At 33.8% G+C, this 14,508-nt stretch overlaps 1 protein-coding gene across 1 annotated transcript in view; it reads right to left on the bottom strand.

The window, feature by feature from the left end:
• The window catches only part of LOC143227316 (lachesin-like), a 246,248-nt gene that overhangs the window by 22,121 nt on the left and 209,619 nt on the right, over positions 1-14,508 (bottom strand). Inside the window, exons 2-5 of the mRNA XM_076458772.1 lie at positions 14,381-14,481; positions 11,130-11,337; positions 7,391-7,561; positions 2,431-2,559 (exon numbers count right to left, since the gene is read on the bottom strand). Coding sequence (XP_076314887.1) covers positions 2,431-2,559; positions 7,391-7,561; positions 11,130-11,337; positions 14,381-14,481 — 609 coding nt within the window. The remainder of the gene's footprint in view (positions 1-2,430; positions 2,560-7,390; positions 7,562-11,129; positions 11,338-14,380; positions 14,482-14,508) is intronic.

The following is a 14,508-nucleotide window of genomic DNA, read 5'->3' as shown; positions in this document are numbered from 1 at the left end:
GACCACTTAACTCCAAACTTCGATTAACAAAATCGAACTCGAGCCACCATATTGCTCTTATTTAAATTAACTCCAATTGAGATTTATGTGAGCCGAATAAGGTGAAATCTCATTAGCATTTGAACAAAAGTTTGTGAGCAGACGATCAACAAAAGACAGGCGTCACGAGAGAATGTCCTCCTGGTGTGAAAGCGGTAAGTTTATGCATTTACAACGCTAAGATACGGTGTTTAATTCATCGCGGTGAACACAGGCGATAACTTTATTCTAAAATAATAACAAATAAACTCACGAAAGTGTATAAAAATATTAGTTATTTGTTGATATATATTTTAATTTACAGAGATTAGGATAAAAGAATAATAAATAATTAGGCTGACAATGGATATTCACTGATTGGTCAACTCCAAACACAACGTCATGAGGAATTGGGTTGGACTGCAAGCAGTATGTCAATATGTGACTTGATGCGGTAATCTGTTTTTCAAACAGAGACAAACAGCAGAGACAATGTTAAATTCTCGCCAGTTAAGTAGAGAGCTGTAAATAACCCCGCTGTAATAATAATAACCAGGAAATTATTATACTGAGGTGTTATTCTGAACCATATCCGTTGTAGTAATAATAACACTTAACTTGTTAAGGTGAATTGTTAAACGGTACGCTACTGTTATAACAATATTATTAAATTATTTATTACAGTGAATTGTTAAACAGTATGCTGCTGTTATAACAATAATATTAAATGATTTATTACAGTGAATTGTTAAACGGTACGCTGCTGTTATAACAATATTGTTAAATGATTTATTACAGTGAATTGTTAAACGGTACGCTGCTGTTATAACAATATTATTAAATGATTTATTACAGTGAATTGTTAAACGGTACGCTGCTGTTATAATAATATTATTAAATGATTTATTACAGTGAATTGTTAAACAGTATGCTGCTGTTATAACAATATTGTTAAATGATTTATTACAGTGAATTGTTAAACGGTACGCTGCTGTTATAACAATATTATTAAATGATTTATTACAGTGAATTGTTAAACGGTACGCTGCTGTTATAACAATATTATTAAATGATTTATTACAGTGAATTGTTAAACGGTACGCTGCTGTTATAATAATATTATTAAATGATTTATTACAGTGAATTGTTAAACGGTACGCTGCTGTTATAATAATATTATTAAATGATTTATTACAGTGAATTGTTAAACGGTACGCTGCTGTTATAATAATATTATTAAATGATTTATTACAGTGAATTGTTAAACGGTACGCTGCTGTTATAACAATATTATTAAATGATTTATTACAGTGAATTGTTAAACGGTACGCTGCTGTTATAATAATATTATTAAATTATTTATTACAGTGAATTGTTAAACGGTACCTTGCTGTTATAATAATATTATTAAATGATTTATTACAGTGAATTGTTAAACGGTACGCTGCTGTTATAACAATATTATTAAATGATTTATTACAGTGAATTGTTAAACGGTACGCTGCTGTTATAACAATATTATTAAATGATTTATTACAGTGAATTGTTAAACGGTACGCTGCTGTTATAACAATATTATTAAATGATTTATTACAGTGAATTGTTAAACGGTACGCTGCTGTTATAATAATATTATTAAATGATTTATTACAGTGAATTGTTGAACGGTACGTTGCTGTTATAATAATATTATTAAATGATTTATTACAGTGAACTGTTAAACAGCATGTTGCTGTGGTACTAATATTAATAAATAATTTACCATAGTTAACTGTTAAACAGTACGTTGCTGTAATATTAATATTAATAAATAATTTATTGGAGTTAATTGCTATACTACTGCAGTAATAACCACAGCAATCATAAATAAACTAATACAGCTTATATAAGCAGGCAAGAAATATCTCTGTTATAACCCTAAAATTTGTTACCCAATTTTACATCAATTACAAGTTAACCTTTATAGGTTATTTAAATAATACATAATCTGCTTGGAACACGTGTATACGCATAGCTGGTTTTGAATGTTGAATTAACAACGAGTAGTTGACACTTTCTTTCAGTATTTTTAAGCCATTAAATAAACATTCGAAATGTGACACTTGCTTTTCCACTGTCACGCAAACACTCCAGTTGTTTATGAATCTTTAACAGGTCTACAGCTTCACCGATTCAGTCGGTCTATTGTGTGCACTATAAGAAATAACGACCAGTCTATCTTAAATGTCTACTATTGTGAATATTGTGAAAGAGACAACTGTCTTTAGTTGTATTATCTTAAGAATCCAAGAAACATTCACGATTCATTTCGTTAGCCCAAGATTTAAAATTAATAAAACAGTTACATCTATGTCAATATCAGGAAGATACACTTTTAGGTTTACTTGTAATTAGCTAGATGGACCAACTTACAGTTGACTTCAAGCATAATACGTTTACTGACTGAAGGAGGAATTCCATTGGATGCGATGCACAAGTAAGCTCCCATATGAGTCCTTGTTATGTGGGTCAAGTTCAAAAAGTTCCCTTTGACCTTAGCAGCTTTATAAGAACACAGATAAGAAACAGACACTATAAAAAACAACGCACAAAAATATTTATTACTTCAAATTGTAAGCAAATAATAGTGATAAAAAATTCAAGAATAAATAAACTAACGTAGTCTAAATAGTTATGAAGGAATAAACACCAGTAGATGATGTCATTTTGTGAATTAGTTTAGAAGACCATGCAGGTACTACGTTCTTGTGTTTAATTTAAAGATGCTGTCCTGTAGTGTTATGCCAAACTACATGAAACTGCAGGCGCTGTGATGTTGCGTTTCATGTTATAAGATCAATTTGCCCCCCCCCCCCCAGTGGCACAACGGTATAAATGTGAGAAATTATTGTGACGTCCTCAGGGGCAAACTGTTATTGGGTTTTCCTCAGGGGGCAAACTGTTATTGGGTTTTTATTCATTTCTATCAAGACTTCTTGAGCCTGCGTGTTTTACTAACATCATGAGCTGATATATGTAAATACATAAATTAAACCTATTAATCATATATATGTAAAATCAACTATGGGTAAATAAAAAACATAGTTGTTGTTTTTCTGACAGTAAGTAGACATCTTTCGTAATAGACCACTTCTCCTGTCAGTGAAAATGACATTACTTAAGGCCTAAAATCACGAGAAATCTCCTATTTCTATAATACCTTTGTCTAGTTTATCTATTTCAAACTTAGGGCTAATCCTAGTACTCAAATAAGACTGATTTCACTCATTTTGCTCAGATAATGTGCTCTGAGTGTCTAGAACAAGTAATTTTCAACCTACCGTTAAGATTTTAATTTAGTTTGAATGTTGTTACGACAAAGCTGTATAATGGGCTAGCTGTATCCTGCCCGCCATAGATATGATAAAACCAGTTTTTAACGTGGTAAGTCTGCAGACTTACCTCTGAGCCACTGAGGACGGGGACCTACCATCAGGAACCTTAGGGGTATCAAAAATCTAAAAAAGAACGTTCATCATGAGAGTTAAAATTCCATAACAATTTTTAATGGTTTATTATTTAAGTTGGAACGATGTTGAAAACTTAGCTAATTATACTTCTCAAGGTTTTCCTGACCATAAGACTACTTAGCTCTAACTTTTGTTCCTCGATGGAACTGAGGTAAGTATGCGGAATTTCAAGGCTAAAATTCGTGGCTCAATTCCATTCAATAGATACAGTAGGAGGTTTAATAGGCTTTGTCCTGAAACAAACACACTCCAGTCTACAATAATTTATAGCGCTGTAACCAACTTCCACATCCGGATGTAGATCCAATCACCCAGTTTTGGCGAGACGGACAAATGTTGGTGACGAAAATAAGTTTTATTGTCTGAATGGTAGATAATTGGATACGAAAAATGAATGATCAAGAATACTGAAAGATTTCTTAATGTCATTTGGATAAATCTCTTCCAATAACTACTTTACTATGCATTAAAAACCGAAACCAAAATACACGATTAAATTATTCCAATGAACAAAGCGATAATAGCCGAAAAAAACCGTGTAGTTGGAAACAAAGCAACGTTTGAGTCTGATATGAAGTTAGGGTACATTTAATATAACATATATATGTATATATATCCGTAGGGTACATTTAATATAACATATATATGTATATATATCCGTAGGGTACATTTAATATAACATATATATGTATATATATCCGTAGGGTACATTTAATATAACATATATATATATATATATCAGTAGGGTACATTTAATATAACATATATATATATATCAGTAGGGTACATTTAATATAACATATATATATATATCCGTAGGGTACATTAAATATAATATATATATATATATCCGTAGGGTACATTTAATATAACATATATATATATATCAGTAGGGTACATTTAATATAACATATATATATATATATCAGTAGGGTACATTTAATATAACATATATATATATATATCAGTAGGGTACATTTAATATAACATATATATATATATATATATATATATATCAGTAGGATACATTTAATATAACATACATATATATATCAGTAGGGTACATTTAATATAACATATATATATATATCAGTAGGGTACATTTAATACAATATATATATATATATATATCAGTAGGGTACATTTAATATAACATATATATATATATATATCAGTAGGGTACATTTAATATAACATATATATATATATATATCAGTAGGGTACATTTAATATAACATATATATATATATATATCAGTAGGGTACATTTAATATTATATATATATATATATATCAGTAGGGTACATTTAATATAACATATATATATATATATATATCTGTAGGGTACATTTAATATAACATATATATATATATATATCAGTAGGGTACATTTAATATAACATATATATATATATCCGTAGGGTACATTTAATATAACATATATATATATATCAGTAGGGTACATTTAATATAAGATATATATATATATCAGTAGGGTACATTTAATATAACATATATATATATATCAGTAGAGTACATTTAATATTATATATATATATATCAGTAGGGTACATTTAATATAACATATATATATATATATCTGTAGGGTACATTTAATATAACATATATATATATATATCAGTAGGGTACATTTAATATAACATATATATATATATCAGTAGGGTACATTTAATATAACATACATATATCAGTCGATTAACTGATTATCTGTTCGCGTATAACTGATCATTTATTCGATTATAATAGCATCCACACAATCTGCTGTTGTGGTCGTGAATCAGTGTGATACGTAACAAATTAAGAAAGATAACAAATCAAGGGACAATAACAAGGTTGTTATTGAAATGTTGAAACTGACACAACAACACATCAGTAAATGTTTCTTTACTTTAGCTGATATGAAAACGTGGTAGCAACAAGCACGTCGGATAGTAACAGGAACATATAATATCATTATGATGCCATATAAGGATTGTTTATTGTCGTATTTTCTCATTTTATATGTTTTCATTCTACTTATTACGTTTATTATGCAAATTTAATACCTCTTCTGCTCTTGATGTCTCGCCAGGTGTAGTATGTTTATTGTGGTTTCATGCTAACGAGAGTAAATGAATGAACAAGTGATTTAAACATATCAGGTTCAAAGCTCTGTTTTAATTCGTGTAACGCAAAACTTGAAACTTCTATAACAAAAGGTTAATATGACGACAATCCTGAGATTAATGGAGCTAATATTTTGAAGTTCGTGTGACGAAAACTTGAGGTTTGTGTGACGAGAGACTTGAGATTTATGATTCAAAGCCTAGAAGCTTGTGTGACGACAGAATTGAAATTTGTATGATGCAAGATTTGCGGTTCGTGTAACGAAATACTCAAACTTCCTAAAAAACATACATTTCTCAAATCCTATTTATACTTCTTGAGATACATTACTCTAACTAACGTGGCGATACGGGAGGTAATGACGTGGTAACACCAAACATGGTCGTCCTTTCAGCCGTGGGGGCGTTACAATGTGACGGTCAATCCCACTATTCGTTGGTAGAAGAGTAGCTCAAAAGTTGGTGGTGGGTGGTGATGACTAGCTGCCTTCCCTCTAGTCTTAAACCGCTAAATTAGGGACGGCTAGCACAGATAGCCCTCGTGTAGCTTTGCGCGAAATTCAAAAACAAACAAACGACGTGGTAAGGCTCCGAAATAATTTTAATATAACGTTCTCACACTACTGTAATTACGTTTCCACAAAATGGATAGATCTTACAACGTGGTTTAATAACGCATGCTAATTAGAAAGTTAAATCAATATGCGTAAAATACGCTCAAATTAATTAAAACTAATCCGCCTATATTTTTGGAAAACCACATTCTTTTTGGTTTGTTTCTAACTTCAGAGTAATTTAGGAAACTTTAAATGGTTTAAGTACCGTCAAAATTGTGTTTTAAATTGACTGTTTTCTTACAGAAATTAAGCAATCGTTCGCACTAAACAGAATCATTTAACTACATAATTAAGAAAAGTAAACAGATGACAACACGTTGGTGACTTTCAAGTCAACACCAACAAATTCTCATACGTTCTGCTGTAAAAAACTGTTGATACATCACAGTAATATCATGACAAATCCAGCGGTGCTCACTAGTCAGCTTCCGTATTCTAAATCGTTTTCCCATATGTGTGGTTTTTTTTTTTAACTAACGTAATATAATAAGAACTCACAAAGTAAGAAAAATAAAATAATGAGGGAAATAGAAGGAGGGTGTGTCTGTACCTGAACAAGAGAAACTCACGTGACATTTGTAATTTTTTTTAAATTTTACATTGCCTCTGTGACGTCATCAAGATAATAACATGAATGTCGTATCTTTCTAAAAATTCACAAAGTAGATCATAAATATAAATATTTATGTACAAGGACAGAATTTTCTCGCTGCGTTTTCTTTTCAGCTATAGTTTTTAATGTTACAGTCTAGGGACTAGCTGGCTGGCTCAATGTGCATATAAGGAAGAACATGAGTTGTTTTTTTGTTTTCTTCAGGAATGTGTGTTTCACAACTAACACATATAATTAAAAGACCTTCACGATAATTAACCGGCCTGTTTAGTCACGAGTAATTATGTTCGATCTGTATTTACTTCACAAGTTAGTTTTAAACTGACTGTTGAACAGTTGACACACAGGCCTAGGCCCGTTGTTAAACTGACTGTTGAACAGTTGACACACAGGCCTAGGCCCGCTGTTAAACTGACTGTTGAACAGTTGACACACAGGCCTAGGCCTGTTCCTCTTCATTTTGTTTTCGTATTTCCGAAAATTCTAACTAAAATGTCCGTTTACTGACCTGAAAAGGATTTTGTACCGAATGACCCAAGATTGATGTCTTTCTCGTCTTCTCGTCGCCAGAAGATTTTAGGTTTGGGGTAACCAGTGGCCGAGCAGTGTAGGCTGACAGATGACCTTTCATTGACTATAACGTCCGAACTTGTTCCATTCTCTTGAATTGTAGGAGGCACTAGATATATAACCTTAAGATTATCACCATGAAGGAAATAAGATAATTATGTTGGAAAACGATAAAGTTTTATCTTTATGTTCAGCTTTAATGGTGACTTAGAAAAAAAATTATTTAGCTGGGATTAGAGGTCATTTTAATAGTGCACAAATGCCCATAACTTATACTTACCGAGTATCATGTATTTTAATACTTATTAGTTTGATATGTTTTGTTCCCCTCCACCAAAAAAAAAAGTGGCACAGCGGTAACTCTCAGGGCTAACACCGCTAAAAACCGAGTTTCGATACTCGTGGTGGACACATTACAGATAGTCCATGTGTTGCTTTGTGTTTAACAAAAAATAAACAGCCTTTTCTTACGATTTTCTCCTTGTATAATCTAGTATATTTTTTGGTTTTAAAGTCCTTATAATGAAATTATTTCGTAACACCGTATGACATCTACAACTAGTCCACAGTTCTTTTCACGTACACTTTATATATATTTCTCGAAATACCCTCTTGATATGTTTTCGAACGGCGTAAAAAGAACACGAAAAAATGATTAGAAAGTAAACAATGCCTTAAAATATCACGATTTGTATGAAGCGAAATCGGCGACGATCATGTTGTCGTCCTTCTATCGAGCCAGCGCCCAAGACGGCTAGGCGTTAGACTCGTAATTTGAGGGTTGCGGGTTCGAATCCCCGTTAACCAAATATGATCGCCCTCTCAGCCGTGGGGGCGTTATAAAGTGACGATCAATCCCACTATTCGTTGGTAAAAGAGTAGCCCAAGAGTTGGCCAAGGTGGGTGGTGATGACTAGTTGCCTTCCCTCTAGTCTTACACTGCTAAATTAGGGACGGCTAGCGCAGATAGCCCTCGAGTAGCTTTGCGCGAAATTCAAAACAAACAAATCTTTCAAGCTCAGCCAGCTTATAATATAACAACAAATTCAGACTTGGTAACAAAGAGAACAGAATGGTATTACTCGATAGATGTGTGTTTAACACACCAATTTCCAAATATTAATATCAGATTGTTTTTTTTTTGTTTTGTTTGTTTTTTGGAATTTCGCACAAAGCTACTCGAGGGCTATCTGTGCTAGCCGTCCCTAATTTAGCAGTGTAAGACTAGAGGGGAGGCAGAGGCGTCATCCTCACCCAGCAACATCGTTAAGCACGGCTGCAGTGGACTCGGGCACATCGGGTATGGCCTCATCGATGATAGAGGCATGTTTGGTTCAGCGCTGAATCACGTTTTATGCTTCGTAAGCAGGATGGAAGGACCCGTGTTTACCGTCGCCGAGAAGAACGTTTTGCAGCAAACTGTGTGCAGGATGTTGACAGATTTGGTGGTGGCAGCGTCATGATGTGGGCTGCCATCGCCTACAATGCCAAAACAGACCTTTTGCACATTCGAGGAAATCTTACGGCTCAACGATACGTCGACGAAATTCTTAGGACCCATGTGCAACCCATCATGGTGAACGTCAACGACGTTTTTTTAACATGACAACGCCCGTCCTCACACAGCCCGACTCACCACTGTCTTCTTGAGACACCACAACATCAACGTTCTTCCGTGGCCCTCCAGATCACCAGATTTAAACCCCATCGAACATTTTTGGGACGAGTTGGACCGACGTCTGCGACGGCGACAACCTCAACCGCAGACTCTACCTCAGCTTGCAGCAGCTTTGCAGGCTGAGTAGACAGCCATTCCACAGGATGTGATTCGTCATCTCATCGCTTCCATGGGCAGGAGATGCCAAGCAGTTATTGATGCTCACGGGGGGGCATACTCGTTATTGACGTTGAGTGACGTTAAACTTCACCTAGTGAGCGTGGACTTCGCCTTTGCAGACTTTGGATGTTCAGCAGTGAATGTGCAAAGTTTCACACATGTTATACAGAACTACCCGGAATAAACTTGTTAACAATTTGTCTCATATTTTGCCTTTTGCGTTTTTTTTGAAGAGTATATTTTTAAAAGAGGAATATTGTTACTACAGCCTGGTGTCTTGAATTCTGTGCTGAAATCAGAGTGTTGGCAGGAACCTGTTGTATTATCGACCACCTCTCTGAAGAACGCCATTTTTAGGTCATCTTTAACGTTTGACGAGATGAGATTCGTGCCTCAAGAATGTCTCATGGCTGTTCAGTGGGACTTACATCGCACAAAATGTTAACCAGCTTTGTACTGTGGAAGTAAACGTTATTACCTACTAAGTTGAAATGAGAGAAACAAGCATTTCATAACACGAATAGTCGTAGGATGTGGTACCATTACTATAGGTTTAGAGCTTACCACAACCCAAAGTGTTTACTTCTATTCGACTATATTATACCGTGAGAGTCATTGTTTTTGGTCATGAGTCTGATTACACATTATCTTTAAATGGGTGCTCACTTGAGGTGGATTCTGGTTCTACGTCCTCTGTAAATAAGTATGCCTGGTGTTGAGTCTGGTTCCACAATCTCTTTAAATGAGTGTACGTCTAGTGTTGAGTCTGGTTCCACATTCTCTCTAACTTAATGTATGTCTAGTGTCGAGTTTGGTTCCATATTCTCTCCAAATGAGAGTACTCTTGGAGTTAAGCCTGGTTCCATATTCTCTCCGAATGAGTGTACCCTTGAGAATGAGCCTGGTTTCATATTCTCTTCAAATGGAGTGACTTATCTATAGAAAATGCAATTATTCTGCGTGTTATTGGTCCACTGGACCTATTGTTAGCACGAGTTGTTTTATACCTTATCCTGTGTAGAGTGCAACTTATTTAGCGTCATCGCAGAGATCAACTGTTCACCACGTCACTAACCGTCTGCAAACTGATCATAACTCAGTTGAGGCTGCGGACATTTGATTTAGACTCGTAACAATAACCTGCAATACGACTGCAGCAAATGCGAACCTACAAATAAGGATATTTTTATTATGTTATTGTAATTCATTTGTAAGCAGTTAGACAGCGTCTTGACATCAGTTTGAAACAATTTGATGTGATTGGCTGGCTTCAACTCATAGCTCATAAACAACCTGGTTAATTATTTAACTACAAAGCGACAACTAAGGCATGATTATGTCATTAGATATATAACACGTAAATTGGACGAATAATATTTAAGTTTCAAGTTACATAATATCCTCGTTTTTGATAGAGATAAAATGAATCGATGGTCGATATTGTCATAAACCCTGTCTTGTCACAGCAGCAGTATTACAAATTAATTGGTTTGTACAGTGTAGTTCAACTTAAAACTGATCAGCTTTAAAACGATAGTTGTTTCAAATGCATGTTACAGAACTCCTTACGTTTTCTGCACAAAAATATTTATACCTATGCACTAAAAGATGACTAATGTTTGAAACCAGTTGCCAAAAAATGTGAGATATTTGAGTAAAAAACAATTGTGACGTAGGGAAGGCTTGTAACATGTAATATGTGCATACTGCAATGGAGCAAGAAAAATGTGCGTTAAACAAAACTTGACTAACATATCAATGAAAACATACGTCATAAGTTTACGAAAATAGCGACATATCTGGAAGCTCGTAACAGCAAGAACGAGGAATGTAAACTTACACTGGACATCTAAAAAGCCCTTTACGTTGATCATGGGCTCTGTATTGATCTGACACATATAATATCCTCGGTCATCTTCCTTAACGTCCCGGATGTGTAAGTACCACTGACGGAAGTTGTTATTAGTCGAGCGAATCCGATCATCTCTAGTGATGACCGTGGTGTCAATCGTCAATAACGTCTGGGTATTCAGTTTAATCCACGCCACCTACAGTGTATAAGTAACATCAAACAAATCGTTCTTACTTTCTACGTGCATACATACATGTATATATAGTAAAATAACTCGAGAAAATAGTTAACAGTTTATATGATATAAACGTCGAGTTTCTTGGAAGTAAGAAGTATAAGAATAAACTAGGTTTCGGCAGGATGCCTAGAAGTACAAGAATAAACTAGGTTTCACCAGGATGCCTAAAATTATAAGAATAAACTAGGTTTCAGCAGGATTAGTAGAACTATAAGAATAAATTAGGTTTCAGCAGAATGACTAGAAGTACAAGAATAAACTAGGTTTTAGCAGAATGACTCGAAGTACAAGAATAAACTAGGTTTCAGTTGAATGACTAGAAGTACAAGAATAAACTAGGTTTCAGCAGAATGAATAGAAGTATAAGAATAACTCGGTTTCAGCAGGATGCCTAGAAATACAAAAATAAACTAGGTTTCAGCAGAATGACTAGAAGTATAAGAATAAACTAGGTTTCACCAGGATGCCAAGAAGTATAAGAATAAACTAGGTTTCAGCAGAATTAGTAGAACTATAAGAATAAATTAGGTTTCAGCAGAATAACTAGAAGTATAAGAATAAACTAGGTTTCACCAGGATGCCTAGAAGTATAAGAATAAACTAGGTTTCAGCAGAATTAGTAGAACTATAAGAATAAATTAGGTTTCAGCAGAATGACTAGAAGTATAAGAATAAACTAGGTTTCAGCAGAATGACTAGAAGTATAAGAATAAACTAGGTTTCAGCAGAAGGACTAGAAATATAAGAATAAACTAGGTTTCAGCAGAATGACTAGAAGTACAAGAATAAACTAGGTTTCAGTTGAATGACTAGAAGTATAAGAATAAACTAGGTTTCAGCAGAATGAATAGAAGTATAAGAATAACTCGGTTTCAGCAGGATGCCTAGAAATACAAAAATAAACTAGGTTTCAGCAGAATGACTAGAAGTATAAAAATAAACTAGGTTTCATCAGGATGCCAAGAAGTATAAGAATAAACTAGGTTTCAGCAGGATTAGTAGAACTATAAGAATAAATTAGGTTTCAGCAGAATAACTAGAAGTATAAGAATAAACTAGGTTTCACCAGGATGCCTAGAAGTATAAGAATAAACTAGGTTTCAGCAGAATTAGTAGAACTATAAGAATAAATTAGGTTTCAGCAGAATGCCTAGAAGTATAAGAATAAACTAGGTTTCAGCAGGATTAGTAGAACTATAAGAATAAATTAGGTTTCAGCAGAATGACTAGAAGTATAAGAATAAACTATGTTTCAGCAGAATGACTAGAAGTACAAGAATAAACTAGGTTTCACCAGGATGCCTAGAAGTATAAGAATAAACTAGGTTTCAGCAGGATTAGTAGAACTATAAGAATAAATTAGGTTTCAGCAGAATGACTAGAAGTATAAGAATAAACTAGGTTTCAGCAGAATGACTAGAAGTACAAGAATAAACTAGGTTTCAGCAGGATGCCTAGAAGTACAATAATAAGCTCGGTTTCACCAGGATGACTAAGCCTCTTCTGGTGATTAGTTCAGAGTTGTACGTCAGTCGCCTGAGGTGACACGTATTGTAATTATAAACTTCTTTCGTCCAATGAGCTCGAGGTTTATGCCAAGTTCTTAATTTATCTAAACATCTACTCTTATTCATGTTCACTTAATGTGGTTAAGGATGGTGGCATGTAGTTGTCGTAGATGAACACCAAGACAAGAAGTTTAACTGGTAAAGAACAGTTTCTGCTGAAGCCAGATGTAGTAATAAAATATCTGTTCTGGATTGTCGAACTGATACGCCTTCGTTGTTCCTATATTAAAACTGTGTTAGTTCTCAGGTCACAAATCAAATTAAATATAAGATTCTTCTGTAGTAATTCCTTTTAAGCCAGAGATATAAGTATTCAGAAACTTTCACTGCAATGATCCTACATACTTTATAGGGTATACCTGATGCAGAACACACTTTATAGGGTATACCTGATGCAGAACACACTTCATAGGGTATACCTGATGTAGAACACACTTTATAGGGTATACCTGATGCAGAACACACTTTATAGGGTATACCTGATGCAGAACACACTTTATAGGGTATACCTGATGCAGAAGACACTTCATAGGGTATACCTGATGCAGAACACACATTTTAGGGTATACCTGATGCAGAACACACTTCATAGGGTATACCTGATGCAGAACACACTTTTTAGGGTATACCTGATGCAGAACCATAGCCTCAAGTATTTTTGTGATAGAACTACGTTAGTTCCAGGTTCCTGGCCTTAGGATTCAAAGTTATAAGTGGCCTAAATAGTATCATAAGACAACTTTGGAACTTATGTCAAAAATGTCTTGAATTTCTCAGCAAATTTACCGAGAAAAAGATAAAATTAACTCTACTTAGTGTTATTTCCTAAGAAGTTTGATAATACAGTCAGAATACATAAACTTATAAGTTACCACTGTATTAGATGCATAATGTATACCTTTCAATAGTAAACAACAATAAACCTGAATCTTCATATGGACTAGTGAGAAGATAAAACTGATTATCTTATAATCTTTTTAATGTAAAACAGATTTCTGTTAACATGTAAAATATTGACGCACATGTAATAAGATTTACGAATAACATTCATATTAAAATACAATTCGAGAGTACGTGTGTGAGATGTACTTACTATTATTGTTAATACAAATATTTATCTTAAACCGAAGAAAATGTCATTTCAGTCCGATGATTACGAGTGACATAACCAAAGTATTAAAATTATTTTGTTCTCGCTTGAATTAAACAAATATATCAATAATTTTGTTTATAAATGTATGATTGATTATTTTGTTTCTTCACTAAACTAACAACTCAAATCTGTAAAACAAATTTGTATAATGTTTTCTCAAACAACATATGAACGTGGTACATTACAATGAATATTTCTACAGAAATGTTTTGAAATAAAAATATGAAGGAACTTTATAACACATTTTCTCTATAAAACTCCCTATTTCTCATACACTTACTTTGTAATTCCCCAGATTCTCCACTGTGCATTCTAGATAGGCCTCACGTCCCACAGGTACAGTTACGTTCGGTATGCTGTCGGCAAACTGTGGTAGTTCCCCTGAAAAATATAACAATTACACCTGGT

This window comes from Tachypleus tridentatus, chromosome 9 (assembly GCF_004210375.1).
Source record: "Tachypleus tridentatus isolate NWPU-2018 chromosome 9, ASM421037v1, whole genome shotgun sequence".
Taxonomy (NCBI): domain Eukaryota; kingdom Metazoa; phylum Arthropoda; class Merostomata; order Xiphosura; family Limulidae; genus Tachypleus; species Tachypleus tridentatus.
Note: the sequence above shows the minus strand (reverse complement) of the source record. Positions and strands in the feature narration are given on the sequence as shown.